Here is a 20,646-nt window from a genome sequence, read left to right on the forward strand (position 1 = left end):
TGCAACCCCTTAACACCCACTGTCCCCCAAAACAGGATGAGGTATGGCAAATTGTTGAACTGAATTGAATTGAACCTCTTCTCACCCCTCACTCTCCACCCCTATGCATGTTAGATTTCTTGTAGATTTTACGTTTTTTGAAAAACATGGTTGTCTCGTTGGTCGTATGTATTGGCTCTGTAATGGACTGGGAACTTGTCTAGGATGTCCCTCATGTCCTTCATATCAACCGCTAGTCTAGGCTCATTTTCACCCGCTGACTCTGACCATGAATAAAAGCAAGCAGGTAGAAAAGATGGATTGATAAATTAAAATTTTCTGCACTCCCAGGGTCAGAAACAGAATTTAATGCCATCAAGAGATTATGTTTTTAAATACTTTTTATGTTATTAATCTGCAGTGAAAAACAATAATCATGATCCATGATCATTTAGGAAGTTATTTTAGAGTGAAAGCATATAATCTTAGAGTGCAGCAGAACCAAAAAACCTTGCATAGTTGTGTTCTTTAAAAAGCAGAATACCTCAGAATCCAAACCAGACAACTGCTTATAAATGCAGTTTTAGCTCCATACTCCATTGTTAAATAATCCAATTGTTTTTATGCTTACACCTTCTCTTTGCTTTAACCATTCTTTTTTGGGGTGTGGACTGACAATGCAACATACGCCTTCATTGTTTTCTATTATTTTTGTAATTGTGTGCAAAAGTTTGAATTTATTTTGAATTTTCATCTTATAATCATAAAGTCAAAATCACGAAGTTAAAAAAATTGGAGCTTCAAACCACTTTGTACACTGCAGTGCGGAAAAAAGGGCGGAAATATTAAGGAAGATTATGCCTGATTTATCCAGCCTTACTTCAAATCAACAGGTATGGTTTGTCTGCTCAGACAATAGATCAAACATCTGAACTTAGCGGTCAAGTTAAGCTTAAGAAATTCCTTAAGTTTATCTTTAAGGAATTTCGCTGTTATTTTCAACAAATCATTGTCTCTTAAAGGTAATTTAAAACAAGTTGTCCTAAATTTTTTATTATATGAGAAATATTTCCAAACTAGGCTGGCTGGTGTCAAAACAGAAACTTATGATAGTTCTTCTTGGTTTTCTTTTCTCTAGTCTAGGCTATAATAAGACTTTTCAAATGTATCATTATAAAAACACTTGAATTCCTTCAGTTGGTCCAAAACCCTGAAGCAAGACTCTCAATTGGAACAAACTGGAATAAACTAACATCACTCCTTTTTTAATTTCTATGCACTGGTTACATGTTCTTTTCAGTATTCATTTTAAAATGCTCCATGGTTAAGCATAGGAAGCCACATATTCCAACTTGAGCCCTCAGGTCCTTGAACAAAAATATAGTCCCAAGAACCATGGATAAAACTCAAGGGAATTGCTTTTTACAGACTGTTGCACGTCAACTGTGCAAGGAGTCTTAAAAGTAGTTGAAGATATTCTTATTCACACGTTTTTGCTTAAAATCTTTTTTCTTTAACTATTTGCATTATTAATGTGCTTAATGTTTAAGTTTTGCTTGGGCAAACTGTACCAGCTATTTCCATATCTTTCCGGAACTGTGAGTGCTCCTAGACTTGGACAACTCCTTGGGTTTTTCCCTTGAGTATTTCAAAAAACTTGGTTTTCTGACAGAAAACCAAGTTGTCTATTGGTTGGTTTATAGTGAAATTATGTTCTTTTCACTTCTGGATTATGACTCCACCAATCATCTAACTGACCCAAACACATGTTTAGACATGAAGGTCTCTGCTTTTACCAACCATACCACTCTTTCAAGAACTTGGGAACAAGAAACCTTTTTTTTAGCCAATAAATATTAAACCAGCTAAACCATGCTAATTTGTACACAGCAGCACAAATGCTTCCTAAATGCTTCTAAATGATTTCAGCTGCTCTCTTGTTTTTCTTTGATTTCAAACGTGTTCAATACCTCAAGGATGTAACAGCTGCAAAAGGTGGGGTGTCAGAGGAGGGCTGAATACAAATGCATACAACAGATTTTTATTTATAAAAGATTTTGCAGACTTTGGTTCTACTTTTCCTTCTAATTTTACTATAACTAACTATAGATTTTCTGATAGTTGGATATTTTCCTGTTTTAATCTTCAAAGGAGGGATGAATGTTCTTTATAAAGTTGGGCTGCAGAGGATTTTGGCATTTAAATGTGGGTTTAAATCTTTATTTTGTCTGCGTCTATCGTGCTTCTGGCTTTGCTCTCTGTAAAACAAGATTATGTTGTGGATGGGATAGAGAATATGGGATATGGAGCTCTGCAGTCCTTCCACGATGAGGGCATAACGCACATTTCTCGGCGTGGATTCAGCAGCAGCAGCAGCAGCAGCATCCTCTCTGAAAGCAGTGCTTTCTGCTCAGCCAGTCAGTGAGGCTCCGTCCGTCCGTTCAGGTGGGATGCTGCTGTCCGAGCAGAACTGAGTCGATAAACGTAAAAGAGAGTGAAACTGAAAACTCTCTCTGAACGCTTAATTTCCTCTTTCTTTATTTTTTCTATTTCACGGCGGTGATCGGAACGGATGCAGCTTCACAGCGGCTTCAGAAGTTGGACAGCCAGAGATTTGCATGCCATGACTGTTGAATCTGGACATTCCCTAGGCAGCGCAGAGAAGACGGCGTGGATCATTTTAAAAACCATCTCATCTGTCCACATAACGCGTGTCCGGAAGAGTGATCAACATTTGGCGCTTTAAATAAAAAAGGCATGAAGGAATACTGATCTCCGTCCGAACAGCCTCCGGGTGATACCTGTTATTTACAGTAATGGAATGAAGACACTATCCTGAGATATAATGGATGAGAGATCCAGCAAGCTCATTTTGGTTCCCATCTTGGCAGTCCTTTTTGTTATGATAGGCTATCAGTACATATGTCCTGCGGGCAGCAATTCATGCCACTTTAAGTCCGGGGAGAGATTCAGAGGGGTGAGCCTGCTTTCCTCCGCTTATCAGGACGGCGATGACTTCTACATAGATCCCGACCTGGACGATGACGGTCCGCCGAAGCTGCCGTCGAAATTCAACTTCTCCGAGAGGGACCTGGACCGACACGTGGAGTTCAACATCAAAGGGGACGACGTGATCGTGTTCCTGCACATCCAGAAGACCGGCGGCACCACCTTCGGTCGGCACCTGGTGAGGAATATCCGGCTGGAGCAGCCGTGCGACTGCAAGTCCGGGCAGAAGAAGTGCACCTGCCATCGGCCGGGCAAAGAGGAGTCCTGGCTCTTCTCCCGGTTCTCCACCGGCTGGAGCTGCGGGCTGCACGCCGACTGGACCGAGCTCACGAACTGTGTTCCGGTCGTGATGGATAAGAAGGAGGCCCAGAGGAATAAAAGGTAATAACATGCTCAGTTCACAGACATTTAAAACTGCTACAGGTTTTTTGCAAATAAACAAATGATTTTGAAGTGATTTGTTATAAATGCAAGTTTTTTTTAATGTCTTATGCATAATTCAGCTGTAATAACCTCTAACCCAACATCTTAGATTGCATGACATTGTTGTACCAACTGCCTTTCAAGCTATTCTCAGTAAATTCGTCTCTATTTACCTCTCTAACCACTGATAACTTTTAAATACAGCAAATGTTCTTCACTCCTTTTACGTCACACACTTGTGGCATCAGTCTTTTTAAGGGTGTTTCAATCTACATTCTTATTAAGCCCAGAAAAAACTAATTGAAAATGTGACTTTTTTACACAAGGATGCTGAAAGTCAGACTTGTTCAAATCATTTGATTTTCACTGAACCACCTTTGAACATCATTTAAACACCACTAGGCATCTTTTCAATCACATCCTCATGTTGTTTAGACAGAAAAAAACGCATTGTCTTTACTGTCTGTTCAATTAAATTGTGCTCAGACTTATCCAGTTTGTAGGACCACCTTCCAAAGAATAATGAATGCCCTTTGATTATCATCAGTAGGCGAACAAACAGTACCATATACAACCTTGCAAAGGGCAAATGTGTTAACGTGTTAGCTGTTTTTCTCATGGCATAACCACAAACTTTATTCATTAGAATTTAGTGCGATTTGTCATCTGAAAATGGAAGCACTCTGCTATACCTAACCTAACCAAAACGTCTCGTCACAAAAGCTGGATTTCTAAACTGCAGAGAATGTCCTTCCTCTTTCAGAAAAAATACAATCATCCAGCAAAGCACGCAAGCACATGATTTATTTCTGCTGTGTGAAGTGTTTTCTGTACTCAGGGAAGTGCTCGCTGGATGCGACAGCTCTTCATTTCACAGCTGCAGCATCTGTTCTGCACTTACAATCCTCCTGTCGCTTGTTCTTCAGTGGCCTCCCGCAGCATCTCTTCTTAGGCTTCTCTTTCTCAAACAAGACAATTCAATGTTGAATTCCCTTTCTAGCCAGCTGTTGTTCGACGTGGATTTGCTTAATGAAATACGTATTAGCATTATGCATTATCATTATGTGTCCCAGTAATTCCTTAATTAAATAAAAAAAAGAGTTTAAAGTGAAAAAAAGTACCTTGCTTGTCATTTGTAGTTAAAAAGTTATGATCTCTCATCTAAGATTTTAAGGTTGCACTGACAGAACACAAACAGAATGTCAATGTCAGATTCAGATACATTGCCCTTGTTCTGCAGGTGAACACTTCTCAGATTGACTTTCCTGAAACATACAAGTTGCCTGCTCCTGAGGTGGCAGTAGGAGAAGGTGAAGAAAAGCTGCGATGGCATCCCCCATGTGGCCTTGCGTGGCCTTTTCAGCCAAACAGGGCACACCGCACAGTGAGTCAGCTGCGTGGCCCAGGAAAGGTCAGGCGTGTCAGGCTGGATCAGTGCGCGTGTCCTGCGGCGTGGTGTCTCTAGAGTGTGCTGTCAGTCAGGGGAGAAGTGGAGCAGGCAGGTCGGCCCTCTTCGGGGGCATTGTGGAGAAACAAACCTTTAAGTGCTGTCCTCTTAAGTTGCTTTGCGGAGAGTTTCTTGGTATTACTTATCTGTTTTCATTGGGGTTGGGCTCACCGAGCAGATAGTTCTTCCTCTCTGGCAAATTCAAAGGCCTGCAGAGTCTGAGGAGTGCTGGAAGAATTATTTCTGATTGCTACATGTTCATTATCCAACATTCTGTTCTGGATTTACTCATGTAGATATATTCAGTGTGACACTGGGACACAGAGCATGGAGCACTTTTGAAAAATTTATTTCATAAGAATGCAAAGAATGATCTGAGTAAATCATGTCTTTGGGAAACTACGTGGTAAAAGGCTGCACTTAAAAATCACAAAAATATTTGATATGGCCATCCCATGATAATAAAACAGGCTTATTTTGTTTCTCTCTGTTGCAATTTACAATGCCTTTCCATTCGTGCACACTCAAATATCTGTCAATGACACAGGTGAAGCAGCAATAACACAGTCAAAGAGGTAAAACCATAACTATAAATCATACAGCCTGAAATCTTTACATTTATGAAGACAGAAAACACCACAAATTAATCAGTGTCACCTACTGTTGGACTCTTGTTCTCCAAATTCTTTAATAAATGAATAGCTTAATTTTCAATTTTCTTGTTCGCAGAGCTTTATGCTAACAAAAAAAAAAAAAAAAATTATGTACATATATTGTATGCATTTGGATATAAGAGCTATACATTTAATTATCTAAACTAGCAAAATTAACAGTGTATACATTCTTTATACTGTATGACTCGCTCCTATAGCTATGATAGACGTAGACATTTAAATTACTTTGAAAAGTCATTTCTGTAGAGGAATGAATTATGAACATCTTTTTAATGCAACGGATAAAATGAAAAGTGACAACCTGCTATTTAACTGACTAAGTTAAATTGACCATAGTATAGACACTTTCATATATTTTCCAAACATTTTAAATGAAATAAAGAAAGGTTGATGCAGGTCAGGTTAATTTTTTTAATATTTTATAAATAAAATGTGGCCGTCATCATATGTTTGACATCTTTCCTGCTGTACAATACAAAGACCAGTGTGTATCATTGGTGATCTTTTAGCATGGCTACATTGCTTTTTTTTATCACTTTTTACAAATTAGTCGCCCTGTGCCTAGCACAAGAGACATTTAGATTCTAAAAAGGGCTGAGTTCAAAACAACCCACATTTTGATATTTTTGTAGCCCAGTTCTGGGTCAGATATGGACCAGACACTGGGTTGTTTGAAAACAACAGGGTTGGTTTATGGGTTTGAAGCACCAAACTAGTTTAGGTTTTTAACCCAAAGAATGGGTTAAAATGTCTCATTTATTAGGCTATCAATGTCTGGGTTGAAAAGAATAACGCATGACATAAATCAATAAAGAATAAATATTTTGGTAAAAATTAAAGATTTTTACTTTTTGTTTAATCCTGTATTAAAATGATAATATTAGAAAACATTAAAACAACAACATCACATTGTCTTTTAGGACAGGATAACAAAACACAACATAAACTGACAAAACATTCATCCTCAGTATATAAAGCTACATAAAATATTGCACTATTTTATCCTAATTACTTAGCAGGTAAAAGGCCAACATCTTAAGTAAGTGTTTAAAACTTAATCCAGGTGTTTTTGTCATAATTTGAAGGCGTTTGAGTTTTGCTTTGGGTCTTGCCTCTGATCCTGACTGTTTATGTTTTCCAGGTGGTTCTTTAGTTCATTCCTTTAGGTTCTTAGTTCTTATTGGTTATAGTGCATTTTAGTTCTGTTACTTTTAGATTTATATTTTGGTTGGCAGTCGGGTGGGTGGGGCGGTCTTGAGCTTGGCCTGGAGCCAAGCTCAAGACGGGCTTGGCGGTGTGCTGCTCTGCTGGAGGTCATGTCCTGGGGGTCATCGGGGAGGTGGGCTAGAGGGTGGCGTGGGGGTGGCAGAGCGTGTGGGGTTGGGGGGTTGTGTTCTCTTCTTGGATGTGGGGTCCCCTACATTTGGATCGGCTGAGCGGCGATGGTAGAGCTGAGCTTGTTTCTCTCTGGGCTATTGTTGCAGTGGCAGTGATGTGGTGTGTTTGTGTGGTTGCGGGGGGTGGTGGGGGACGCCGGCCCCGGGTGCTTGCCGCTGGCCAGGGACCTCTTGCTGAGTGAGTTTGTCCCATCTTGGTGTGGGGTCGGGGGGTCGTTGTGGGCGCGGTGCTCGGTGGTGTCTGCCCTGTTGCGCCTGTGAGCTGGGGGCTGGGGTAGCATTGTGCAGGGCCCTTGCCTTGCCGTCACGGAGCGCTGTGTGGTGGGGGGCAGGATGCAGCGGGGGTGCTTGGAGCAGGGCTGTGTGTGGAGCTTGCGTTTTGCAGGTGTGGCTTCGTCGGCTTTTCGGGGATGGAGCTCGCCTGTAGGGCTGTACCCCTGTGCTGTGGGGAGGGGATTCATGGCGTTTGGGTTCAGGGGCCTGTGTTCGATATCTGTGTCCTGGTTGGGGTTGGCCCTGTGGGGAAATTAATGTTGGGGTTCATTGGGGCCCGGCTCATGGTGGTAGGATCAGAATTTATTGGGGGATTGGGGCTGTTTCATTCTCTGGCGGCTCTGGTTGTTGGGCTAGTTTGGACCATGTAGACCCCTCTTTTGTACATGGGGCATCGTTGGGGACTGGGGTTGGGGCGGGGGGTCGGGGTCGCTCAGGTTCAAGCACCAGCCCAGGCTAGCCCAGTCCAGGTTCAGGTGCTGGGGCGGTCTGCCTGTCTCCAACCCCGGAGGGAAGGGGACCACCTCCTAGGTCTAGGGGCTGGTTGCTCCTATGGGGTATCGACAGCGGAGTGTGAGTGAGTGTATGACGTCCATTTTTGTTTGTCTTTACGTTGGATTCGTAGGTGTAAGTGTTTTTATGTGTATGCATGAGGGTGGGAATGTGTGATTGTGACTGTGTGCCTGTTTTTTGTGTCAGGATGGGTCTTGGACTGCTCCCTCTCCAGGATCAATTCAGGCGATTTCCTCCCCGCCACACTACCTGCCGGTGGTTGGTGTCTCTGCCTGCTGGTGTACTTGTGGTTCTCAGTGGGTGCTTTGATGTGTGCCAGCTCGCTCCCGGTGGCTGCTTGCTGGGCCCTTGGGCTCTGTTGGGACTCAGCTTCATTCGGTCCGCCAGTTTAATGCTAATCAGTCTCACTGCTTTCACTCATGCTTTGCTCTACATTTACCCTACTTTTCTGTTTACTCCTTGCTGGAGTAATCTGTTTGCCTTGGCACACATATGGATGACTGTATGTTCATGCCTGCATCTGCTACCACCTGCATGTTATAAGTTTTACTTTTTGATTAAAACCATTTCTACTTCTCTGCCTGCCTGTCTGCACTTGGATCCTACTCCGAGACATTTTTTTTGTTTATGTGTAAGAAAAGGGCATATTTTTTGACGTGTGTCTGATGCTGCTGGTGTGCACACAAACATTCTGGCAGCACTCACATGAATATTCAGTTTGCTCCAGTTCTGACCAGCATTGTTACTTTGATGGCACAAACATGGATTAGATCGCTGCTTAAAACAACTGTGTCACCAAAGTAGCTTATTTTATATTAGCATACCATGCAGTGGCTATGCAAGTCTCACTTTTCTCCACCTAATCAGTGTTTTTACTCATGACGGTTTAACTATACTGTGAAGTTGTCAAAATGTTATTTTGAGAACACAGTCTTTCATGCTACTCAAACACTATAAGCTTATCTGTAGATAGATTTCAAAACTATGGATGGAAACTCTGTGATTTGATGGATGGAGGGGCAGTTTAAATACTGAAATACAATCAGACTGCAGCTGCAAATGTTATGCTATTAGACAATGGCTGCAATTGCTTCAGGGCTCTGTCTGTCAACTCACTGTCTTAGATTTCTGGCCTACGTTGTTTACTTCGAAGGAACACATCCACGTTTCCTCCATAGATCTTAGTAGAAAAGGTGCTCTCTCAAGATGTTTTCTGTCATAGTGGACACACATCCATTAAAAACTTATTTTTTTTTAATCAAGAACTCCATGACCCATTTACAACAGTAGCCCATCAGACACTCTGATCTGGATGACAAAAAATCATCTATATATGGTACTCTCTTCACTTTTTTAAGAGAGGTGTGGCTAAAAAGGCTTTTTTGTTGTCAAAAGTGCCTGTAAAATAACTAATCTGCTTTGAAAAATAATTAAATTGGCTGATTATAATTTATTTATCATTCATACTTTTAACATTTATAGATTTTAAACTGAGAGATAAATAAATCATAATTCACATTTTTAGGACTATATATAAATATATTAAATTATTATATATATTTTATACAAAATATATATATTTTAAATATAAAAATAGATTTCCTCTTTAAATCAATCATCATTGCAACTATTTTCTCTATTGATGTAGTGCCAATGGCAAAAGCCAGTTCTCTTCACTCTACCCAGGATAAGATTGTTCATATAAATGAAATCATTTTTATTTTTATTTTATTTCATTATTATAAAAAAAACAATGAGATAAATAGATATTTATGTAAGTATCCACGCTATTCGGTCTTAACTGCTGTGTCTTATTTCCTTCTCTGTTTTACTGCAGGAATTAGATGCCTACGCTGTAGTTTTTGAAGATGTACTCTCTTACGAGCAGCTGTATTGTTGCACAAAGACATAAACGTCCTTTTATGGGTACACTACAAATGCTTTCCATTGTTCATTTTTGATGTGGTTATGCATATACAGCTCTCACCTGCTGAAAAAGTGAAGGAGACTGGAAACTACTATAGTATAATTTTAATGTGTTAACATAATTCAAGTTGAGGATTTATTGGTGTATTTGTATAATATAAAAGCTGCTGTAGGGTTGAATAAACTATACAGTCAAAGTAAATCAAAAAGCCTTGTGATAAACTGGGTTATTGGCATTGCTATTAATAATTAATCTGTCTAAAACTTTGAATAGGACGCTTTCATCATTAACTTTATGCAGAGAAAATTCTTATATGCTTTTCCTTTTTTAACTTGTCTTTGAAGTAATGGCTGCATTTTTTCCTACTACATTTTGTAAAAAATATGTTTATACTACCAAGATACCCCACGATATTAGCAATCCCTTGGCAAACTAATGCTTCATATGTTTATGCATACAAAGCAAAGCAAATATTTATTGCAATTTCAGCTTAACAGCTTTTATTAGTAAATCATGAATACTTTACATATGCATCACATTCCTACAATGCTTGACATTTTCTTTAGCGTGTGTAGTGCTGGCCATATGTTTTAGCCCACCTGGCCGAAATGTGTAATCTTTATTTTGAAGTTATTTATATAGATAGGAAAACAATACTATGTAAAAAAAACAGTTTTAAACAAACAATTATTGGCAACCCCACAATCACTTTAATGTAAATGTAACAGATACATTTTTTTAAACTTATATGCTAATTTTGGAAGAGGAACAGTTTCTAGGAGGCTTAAGTTAGTAATGACTAATTACATTTCCCTGAAGTATTAACACAGAAGGATTTTTTTTTTAGCCGTTGGCGTCTCGGCAGGATGAGAACCTGAGTTTTGCTGGCCACAAAGCACCTCTAGTAGGATGACCAGTGTAGTAAAAAAAAAAAAGAAAACAAAATCCCCAAAGCTGTTAAAGAACAGCAGCAAAAAGATGCATCCAGGGCTCCCCAAATCACCATTACAACAATTAGACGCTATATACAAGGCAACCAGTTGTTTGGGAATCATTTCAGGAAGAAGTTTGCTAAGCATTACTGTGACACACATTGAGCTTTTCGGCAACAAATACTCCGGTTGGGTTAGGTATGAAAAGCTCCTCAAGCCCACTGTTAGCCATGGTGGAGGATCTGCTTTGTGCCTGTTTCTATTGCAAAGGTGCAGGGAACCTTGTTAGACTGCATGACTTCATTAACTCTTCAAAATACCAGGAGATTTTAAATTAAAATACGACAGACTTTACCAGTGAACTGAAAATTGATTGTCATTGGGTTTTTCAGCAGGATAATGATCCAAAGTATATGCCCAAATCCACACAGAAATGATTCAACTGAGACAAATTCATCCATCTTCCATGGTGATCCCAGTACCCAGTTCTGGGGTGAGTTGAAGGGAAAAGAGCATGATCTAGAGAGACTGTGTAAACAGGAATGGTCAAAGATCCCTCCATCTCTGTACAATCAAACCTTGAAATATTAATGGAGAGGATGGAGTGCTGTCTTATTGGTAAAAAGGGGATACCAAAGTTTTGACAGCTTTGGTAAAGTGCCACCAATAATGTTGTTAAAAACATTTGTTAAAAACATTTTTAAACTTGAGATTGTTTTCCTCAACATCAAATAAATGTACTCAAATTAAAGGTAGGATTTTCTGTAATAGTTACTGTGATATTACTGCTACCCAAGGGGAATTAAGGGTTTTTACAAATCTTTAGAGGTGCCAGTTATGGAGACCAACACTGCACCGGTTTGCGCACAGTTCTGTGAGGTACATGATAATAAAAGCAGCTCAAATATAAAACTTTAATATGACACGGCCAGAAGAGCGAATGGATGAATACTGTTGTTGGACATCATGGATTTACACGTTTCCAGCTGTTTCTGGCTGTTCTCCTGCCCAGGAAGGAGGTGAGAGTGCAGGACCCTAATGAGAAACAGCGAGACAGCAGAGCAGCTGACGCCTTCTGGTCACAGATCAGCTCGAATGAAGAAAGCTGGGTGGATTTGCAGGTCTGGGCACAATGATCAGATGTAGTAGGCAGAGCGCTCATCAGTATGACGGGGTCTTTATAGTGTGTGAAGCTCAGAGTGCCCTTGCAGGCCTTACAGGGCATGGAGATTGCTTTTCATGTGTCATTAATTCAAGTCATCATTGCTGGCAGGCCTGAGCAGTAATCCAGTTGGTCTAATAATTAACTGTTACCTCCACAGAGGGTGCAGCAGCAGCAGCATATGTGAAACACTTGTTTAATGTCTTAAAAAATATGTTTTATATTTGACTGAAAATTTGCTTTCAAGGAAATATCTCCCGTTGAACCTTACCCACAAATTAATGTTCAGTATATTACATTATTAATTGATGTTAATTTAGGAATGTACACCAAAACAGATCTCTATGATACTTGAAAAATAAGTTTTATCCAAATTAAATTAGAGACTGTATATTCACTGAATATCTAAATAAACAAAAACAGCCCTCATATCTGCATTTATAAAATATACAAACAGTGGAACTGTTTGGGAGGTCAGAAAACCCTCTCAAGAAACAGCGAGCCCGAGCAGCTAAGCACAGTGCAGGCCTATTGTAGTCGCTCCGTTGTTCCATTTATTATTATTATTCATCTATCAAATGAAGTGCCTTATTGGCGCCTTTAACATTTTTAAAAGCTCACCAAATTTTGCAGATCTGTTAATCCTGGTGTAAACGTATGTATTTTAAGGATTTCGCAAACATAAAAAATAGCTCAACAACGCCCCCTGAAATTTTCAAAACACCCCCTAATTGACCTTACTTTATCGTAGAGGCATGAAATTTGGTACACTTGTAGTACTCACCAAGACTTACATAAAACTCTCTTGTACCCATGTTCTACAATAAACACGAAGTCGGCCATCTTGAGTTTCTGATTTTGACTCAGTTTTTTGCAGTTTAAAACCTCTATATTTGATCGAATTTCCACCTAGAGATTTTGATCGATTGGTTTGAAAATGGGTCAGTTTGCTCAGAAGTGATGGGGGATCTAAAGTCACCAAAATCACGAGTTTTTGAATATGCTGAAAGGGTCGAGCCATACCTCAAAGTTTGAATTCTCTGCGAAAATTTTTTATTGTTATAGCTCCTATAAGGAATGTCACAGAGACATTAAACCGTCTGGGATTGATCCACATCAGGCCCTGAACAATATTCAATGGTCAAATCCTGACGTTATCGAAGCACCGCCCCCTGGGAACAGCAAGTGTAATGTTTCACTTTGGAAAGGCCATATTTGATCCCCTTCACCTAATCAACATGAAACTATCCCCAGTGTCAGATAACATAATGGTTGGTTTCCAGTACTGAGAGGTTTGGCTGGAGGATGTGGCTGTGGCGGCACCACGAAGTCCAATTTTATGCCATGGCCATACGTTTGACTCTAAATTACACATGCGTGGTCCGATTTACTCCAAACTGAATATGGTTGATCTTTGTCAACAACCAAACAGCTTTATTGGATTGCATTGGAATTCGGATCAAAGCCGCCCCCTAGGAATCTTCAACCACTTTATCTTCCGGATACATCATTGGCTTCACTTAAAATTTGGAATGTATCATCATGGATGAATGATGACACCACTTTAGTCAATTCAATTCAATTCAATTCAATTTTATTTATATAGCGCCAATTCACAACACATGTTGTCTCAAGGCACTTCACAACAGTCAGGTACATACATTACTATTAATCCTAACAATTGAACAGTGCAGTCGGAGTTAGCTTTTTATTCAAATTGGATAAAAAGTTTTTCTATCTAAGGAAACCCAGCAGATTGCATCCAGTCAGTGACTTGTAGCATTCACTCCTCCTGGATGAGCATGTAGAGACAGTGGACAGTCACTGGCGTTGACTTTGCAGCAATCCCTCATATTGAGCATGCATGTAGCGACAGTGGAGAGGAAAAACTCCCTTTTAACAGGAAGAAACCTCCAGCAGAACCAGGCTCAGTGTGAGCTGCCATCTGCCACGACTGAGCAGATGGCCTGCTCACTAACAACAAAATGACAGGTTTTTTAGCTGATTGACAGAACATGGGTGCCAGACAGAAGTTTTAAACTTTGTCTAATGAGATATAATAATTTTGCTGACTTTTTTAAAGAATGACAGGAAGTTGTCGTTATTTCTTCACCACCAAACAGGAAGTAAGCGAAGCTTCCATTAGGAAGGTCGGATTCCGGCCAAGTTTTGAATGCTTCTCGCAGGACCAGAACTCGGCATGACTGGAGTTCGTATTAAAGCTTGCTCACAGTACCACCTAATACTGACATGCAGAATCGACTAGCGGGCTCATCTGTGGCTTGGAGGTGGCGATGCGATACAGACCTGAGTGGCGATAAGCTGCGAGTGCTGCCCAATACAGCTTGCAGCTTTAATTTATCATTATCATTTGAATCTGCTCTTTCTCTCTGGCCTTTTTCAGAAGCTCAGAGGTGTTCATGCTCCAGGTCAGGTTTTCCTCGATGTGGACTCCCAGGAAGCAGCGACAGTCATCCACCCTCTCCACACAGTCCCTCTTAATGATCAGTGGTGAAATGTCTGTCCTCTTTTTCCTATAGTCCCCTGTTATCTCCTTGGTCTTGGAGATGTTGAGAAGCAAGTTGTTCTCTGTGCACCACACTGTCAGCCGCTTCACCTCGTCCCTATAGATGGACTCATCCCTCCCAGAGATGAGCCCCACCACTGTGGTGTCATCTGCAAATCTGACAATGGTGTTGTTGTGCTGAGAAGAGATGCAGTCATAGGTCTAGAGGGTTTAGAGCAGGGGTCTCACACACAGCCCTGTGGAGAGCCGGTGCTGAAGCTAAGGACCCAAGATATACAGTATGTTGAACCAGTCTGACCCTCTGGCTTCGGCCCGACAGGAAGTTGTGGATCCACATGTAATGTGGCACTCCAGACTAAGGGCCTGATCTTCAAAGATCCCAAATAGTGGGTGCTAATTTGCGTGTACTATAAATAAATTGCACGTGCGATAAGTGGGCGTGTTGCGTGGGATTTTCAAAGATTGAGCGTGCAATGGATAACAGGTGCAGACCGCCCTATTTAAATGTGGAAATTGCGTGTGCTACTGGCTGGAACAAGAGTAAACAGATCCTCTGCTGTGTTGCTATAAATATGCATGGATTGTTACGCTGCATCATTATAAATGATCCAGTTGCTGATTTTTTCTTTCTGTTCCATTCGGTCCTTGCTTTTCTGGACTGTTACAGCTAGTGAACTTTTGTTGTGCTACTCACAGCAGGTTTGTCATCTTCCCTGACGAGATTATTTATCTTATCTTGCTTGACGTAACTCACAACAAATTGGCCAATCAATACAATATAAAAGACATATATGTCTGTTAATTCATTTACCTTCCTTGATCTTTTAATTCTTTTCGGAGACTCACCGGGTTCTGTTGTTTTTTTGAGAGTATATGTTTGAAGAGATTGGAGTTTATCATAAACAGCCACAATATGTAAGCCTGAACGTAATATTAGCAACATAAAAATAGATTGTTGTAGGAGTTGGCAATCTGTATGTTATAGTTTGCTAATTTTAAAACATAGGATCACATCACTGGCCTGCAAAATAGTTAAATAACGTTACTGTCAATAATACCATGTGTTTAGTTTAGTGGCAAGGTTAAGGCATACATTGTCTTTGTCACCACATGGAAAAGCTGCCTTAGAATTGTGATTTTTCACCTGCTAAGAAGTGATTTTTTGCATCCAGTTTGCAAATGAAGGATTTAATCTGCCTCATAATGTCTTTATTTCTTTCCTATTAATTATATTATCAACATCAAAGCACAGTGGGTCTTTTGCATGATGTGCACAGGCTGTGCACGGTTGATCAGTTTTGTGCGCATTTTGCCATGATCAGGTTTGTGCGCGTTCAGCAGATGATCACTGACAGCGATGTTACGTTGGAATGATGTTGAATGAACTGTTGCAAGGAGTTTTACCATAGTAGATATATCATGGCTTTTGTTTGTGGTTGGCTCCAAATCAGAGTTTAGATAACCCTACATAGAATCCTCTATTCTCATCTATTTTTAATATTTTTATTTTTGACAACCAAAACCTGTTGGCACATGTACAAAAGATTCCTGTCATCTGTCATTCTATCTATGCCTCCTTCTGGCCAAAGTGACCGTAGACATTTTTGCATCCCAGTTAGCACCTGCATTTCAAACCTGCTAAATCCTCACGCAAAAATTGCACCCGCAAACCGTTTCAGACTTTGAAAATCGCATTGCGGTAGGTACGGCATTACATTTGCATATCCTCCTCCTATGAATTTACACATTTGATCATTATCATCTGTTTGGCATATTCATGAAGGCAGACACGCTAAAACGTTTGCGCCCATAGTTCCGCTGATTTTGCACAGGCAATCCAATTACCACCTCATTTGTAGATCAGCTTTGCTGACGCAAACAGGTTTGCGTGTGGTTTTGTACACGTAAACCTTTTGAAGATCAGGCCCTAGTGGTAACTCCCAGAACAACCAATAAAAAAAGAAACAGAAGATGGGTGTACAGTTAATTCAAAACAAAGAGACACATGGGTATGTAAAAATATGTATAAATGTGTAATTGCCTGAAATATTTTTCTGTATTGAAGTATTAAAATTTTTTTTATTTGAAAAATTACACTTTATTTTTAGTATATGTATTTAGTGGGTTAAAAAATCCACATGAAGAAATAATTATGTTTCTTTTAATAAAATCACATGTGTCATTCTAACAATTCCTATGGGATAAATGTAAATTAAGATTTCTTTAATGCATTCTTCACTTTTTTTAAATAATCAGCTCCATAATTAATAATTTAGACCTTCCTGGGGTATTAATATGATGTGACAGAGACCCATTTCCTATATGCACTCATCAAAATGGGTGAGCAGGCTAGTTAAATAGGCAGATATGTGGTAATCTTGATGACTCAGTAAATGGCTACAAAATAAGTTGTTTCTTCCATCAACTTGCCCATACCTACGGAAACCCGTTGCATTCTCCAAAGAAAAGAAATAGACATCTTTTCTCAAAATCCTGAGATCAAGATCTCGGAATTACTACATTGCAGATTCGGGAAACAGTTAAAGGGCAAGTCCACTTAATATTTCATTACCTTGAGCATTTTTAATCTGCTCCAACTCAAAAAGTAGACACTTTAAACCTGGACTAAATTATTCTCCACTAATAGCAGAATGTTTAAAACCCAGTTTGGGATTTGTGAAAGCTTTATTTGATTTGTGAAAATTCCATAAAGGGCCATATTAGTGCTTATTTGGTATTAGGACCACATTAAAACTGGTCCTGCTCCCAAAATACAGTTCCTGGGTTAAGCACCTCGTGCATGCACGGTGTGACCCGCTCGGGACAGTGGCAGGTGGGGTGTTTGACTGGGGTGGTACACCTGTAAAGCAGGAGCTCAGGGAGGACAGAAACCTCCTGTGGAGCAAATTTGTGAAATCATTATTAAGAAACTGGGTAAATTCGACTCTGTTTTTGGCATCTTTCTTTTTTGTGGGATTACTGGCCTTTATTCATTAGTAGTTAAGCAGTAAGAAAGGCAGAAAGTGAAGAGGAAGACATGCAGTAAATGGCTTGGGAATTTCACTCAGAACAGCTTCATCAAGGACTTTAACCTTCCTGCTATGGTGCACCTGCTCTTCTAATGAGCCACTCATTTCTTCATGACTTTGCTTTGTATAATTGTCTCTGCATAATTCTCAGATTGTTCTTGTTTTTTTCTGTTGATTTAGTTAATTTAATAAAGTTTACCATTAAACTTCTTATAAATTCAGAAATAAAAAAAAATATCTCCAGACATGAGCTTCAAAAAAAGACTCAGTCATTGGACCATAGGAACTGTTAAGTGGAAGACCATGCTAATGAGAACTACACAAAATATAACTCGCAGATGTCTCTTCTTCTGCTCTATGAGCAATAAGACATCCTTTTGCCTTTTTTTTTATTATTTATTGGCATTAAAACAAATAATTTGCTGCAGTTGTTTGTGTGACCAGCTAATCACATAGACTGAATGTGCTCACTACATCAAAGGCAAGATTACTCTGCCTTGGAGTCGGACCAGTTCTAATGTGGCCTAAAGGCTGTTTATGGAACTTTCACAAATCCCAAATTGTGTTTATAAGACTCTGCTATTAGTGTAGAACAATCTAGTCCAGGTTTGAAGTGTCGAAGTACTATAGTTAAAGATGCTCAAGATAATGAAAATGAGATGGAATTGCCCTGTTTTCCAAATCGGAAGCTGCAACGTCATAATTACGAGATTTTTCTCATAAATACGAGATATGACATTTTAACTCATAATTCTGAAATCTTTTCTCATAATTATGAGATCCTGATCTCATAATTATGGGAAAAGATGTCCATTTATTTTTTGGTGAATGCTTTGAGCTTTCATGCATACCTGCAGTCAGGTAAAACATCTCACTGTTAAAGTACTGACGCAATCTTTTTGTGAGCAATATGCTCTTATAATTAAGGATGAATTTATTTTACAGCTTTACCAGCGATCCATATAAATGTGCTGGGCACATTTGTTCAGACATGGTGTGACTTGACAGATTGACATATCAAACAGGAATAATATGACAGCATAGGTGTGTGGCTGCATTGTTTCCCTGCGGATTCCTACAAGGACTGACAAAAGGAGCGCGCCAAGAATAACCACCTTTGGAGTTGATTTATTGTAACAACCCAGAGAAAGGTCATCTGTCCTTATCTGGGGCGACCTGGTGATAGGTAAGTTATACTGTGGGGAGGGTAGTTTAAACAGACAGCCTTGTTGAGCTCCTCTATTTGGATTCAGAGGTTGAATGAGCACCTGGCACACTTAAAGTGTAAGTGCAGGTAGAGTCACCTTCACAGACTAATCCTCTGTTGCATGAGCATGCCACCCAGCAGGATTAAGTCCTCCGTGTTTTTGATGTTGTAACAGTTTGTACTGGCTGGCAGATTGGTAAAAAACTTTTAAGTGCTGCACCTCTGAATGGCCCCACAAGGAGCATTGCAATGACATTTGCGTATAAGAAATATTGCGGCAAAATTGCCCACAGCATGTGAAATCTGTTCAGCAAATCGAATATTTACTGCTGGGCTCCTCTCCATCTTTTCTGTCACGTGGCAGCAATCAGACTTGGGAGAGGAATCTGAATACTCACACATAACAGATTGAAGTCCAGATTGCCACTTAAAATCCTGCATTTATAAATAGTTATAGATGTTTGAGCAGAAGCATACTGTGTTCAAACACCTTTTCATTCATTTTCAGTTAAGTTTGTACAATTCCTTGAAAAAAACGTGTCACTTTTTCACATTGTTTTCATGTTTGTGTTTGTAAAATGAAATATGATCCATTGTGTTTAAAATGTTATACTTACAATAATTTAAAAAATGTGACAGGCATTTGTATTAAGCCTCAGGACTATGTCAGGACTATGTAGAACTACATTTTGCTGTAACTGTGGCTGCAAGTCTCCTGGGGTGTTTCTCTATCAGCTTTGCTCATCTACAGACTGATTGTTTCCTCCATTCTTCTTTGCAAAATACCTGAAGCTCAGCCACATTGAAAGGACAGCATCAAATTTCAAGCTGTACCAAGATTCTCAATTGGATTTAAGTCTAGACTTTGACTAGGCCATTGTTATAGATGCAAATGCTGTGATCTAAATCAGCTCGTCTGCATGTTTTGTGTTGCTGCCCTGCTTAAAGTTGAACTTTCACCCCAGTGTTTGGCTGATTTTATTTGAGGACTGCACCATATTTAGCTCCATCCATCTTACCATCATCTCTGACCAGCTTCCCTGTCTCTATTAAAGAAAAGATTGTTTCAGTCTATCACATGAAATCTACCTAAAATTGTTGTAAAGTGACAAAATGTGGGAAAGTTCAAGTATTTATCCTTTTGCAAAAAACTAATGTTTTCAGTGATATATATTCATCTCTGAATGTTGCATTTAATGTATTATGAAACAAATTTTTAACCCTTGAGCTTTGTGTTTTGTATGTTATGGGGAACAAATAATAGTTTTGTTCTCAAAGGAAAAGGATTTCCTCCCTGGAATCAATTTCTGTTCATGCCCACCTACGATATTGCAGGATAAAGTCCCGGGTCACAATGTAATAAGTATGCATTAAAAAACTGTCTTCACAAGTATGTGGTGCTTGAGACTGGGGTAACGCCTTGTGACATCACAATGTGCCGAAGTGGAACAAATAGCATTATGTCTCAGCATGTTTTGCGACACAGCACATCAAGCTCATGGTAGGAATCTGATGTCCCTCGGCGTGAGTCATTGCCTCTTGACATGCCAGATGAATGGCTAAAACACAGAGCTTTTAAATCCCACCCACAAATCCCAGGATCACTTAACTTCTCATCAGTCCCCATCCAGCTACAAGGAGTGGACGGCAACACTCTTCATTCATCATTCCGTGCAACTCTCACGTTCGGAAATCGAGTTTTCCCTTTGGTTTGTTCTCAGGTCGCCTGTGATGAGAGGGAAATGTCCTGACACCAGTGGCATTTCCTGCACCTGGTAGAGCCAGGCATGTCTGTGAATCATAAAAAGTCACGGAGGGAAGAAACGGTATTAAGTGTCTCTGAGTGCCGCCTCTGAATAATCAAAAAGTGTCTCAGTGTCATTAGGAGTCAGATTATTTCATTACTGGGTACTTCAAGTTTGGCTTTATATTTGAGCTAAGTGCTGCAAATACAAACAAACTTATCATGTACTTTTCTTGTGTGTGTGTATACCAGAAAAATTGAAAAAGCCACTTTGAGAGCTTTCAGTAGCAGTTTGGCAATTCAGTTGCAATGCAAAGTTGGGCGCTAACATGACTAATGGACCAAACCTGGAACTTTTATCGACTTGAACAAAAATACTCAGGGATTGATTTGACTGCTTATA

The 20,646-nt window shown here is 39.7% G+C and overlaps 1 protein-coding gene across 1 annotated transcript in view; it reads left to right on the forward strand.

The window, feature by feature from the left end:
• The first annotated feature begins 2,027 nt into the window (after positions 1 to 2,027).
• The window catches only part of hs6st3b (heparan sulfate 6-O-sulfotransferase 3b), a 117,852-nt gene continuing 99,233 nt past the window's right edge, over positions 2,028 to 20,646 (forward strand). Inside the window, exon 1 of the mRNA XM_047370275.1 lies at positions 2,028 to 3,369. Coding sequence (XP_047226231.1) covers positions 2,825 to 3,369 — 545 coding nt within the window. The 5' untranslated portion in view covers positions 2,028 to 2,824. The remainder of the gene's footprint in view (positions 3,370 to 20,646) is intronic.

This window comes from Girardinichthys multiradiatus, chromosome 7 (genome assembly GCF_021462225.1).
Source record: "Girardinichthys multiradiatus isolate DD_20200921_A chromosome 7, DD_fGirMul_XY1, whole genome shotgun sequence".
In the NCBI taxonomy this organism is placed as follows: Eukaryota; Metazoa; Chordata; class Actinopteri; order Cyprinodontiformes; family Goodeidae; genus Girardinichthys; species Girardinichthys multiradiatus.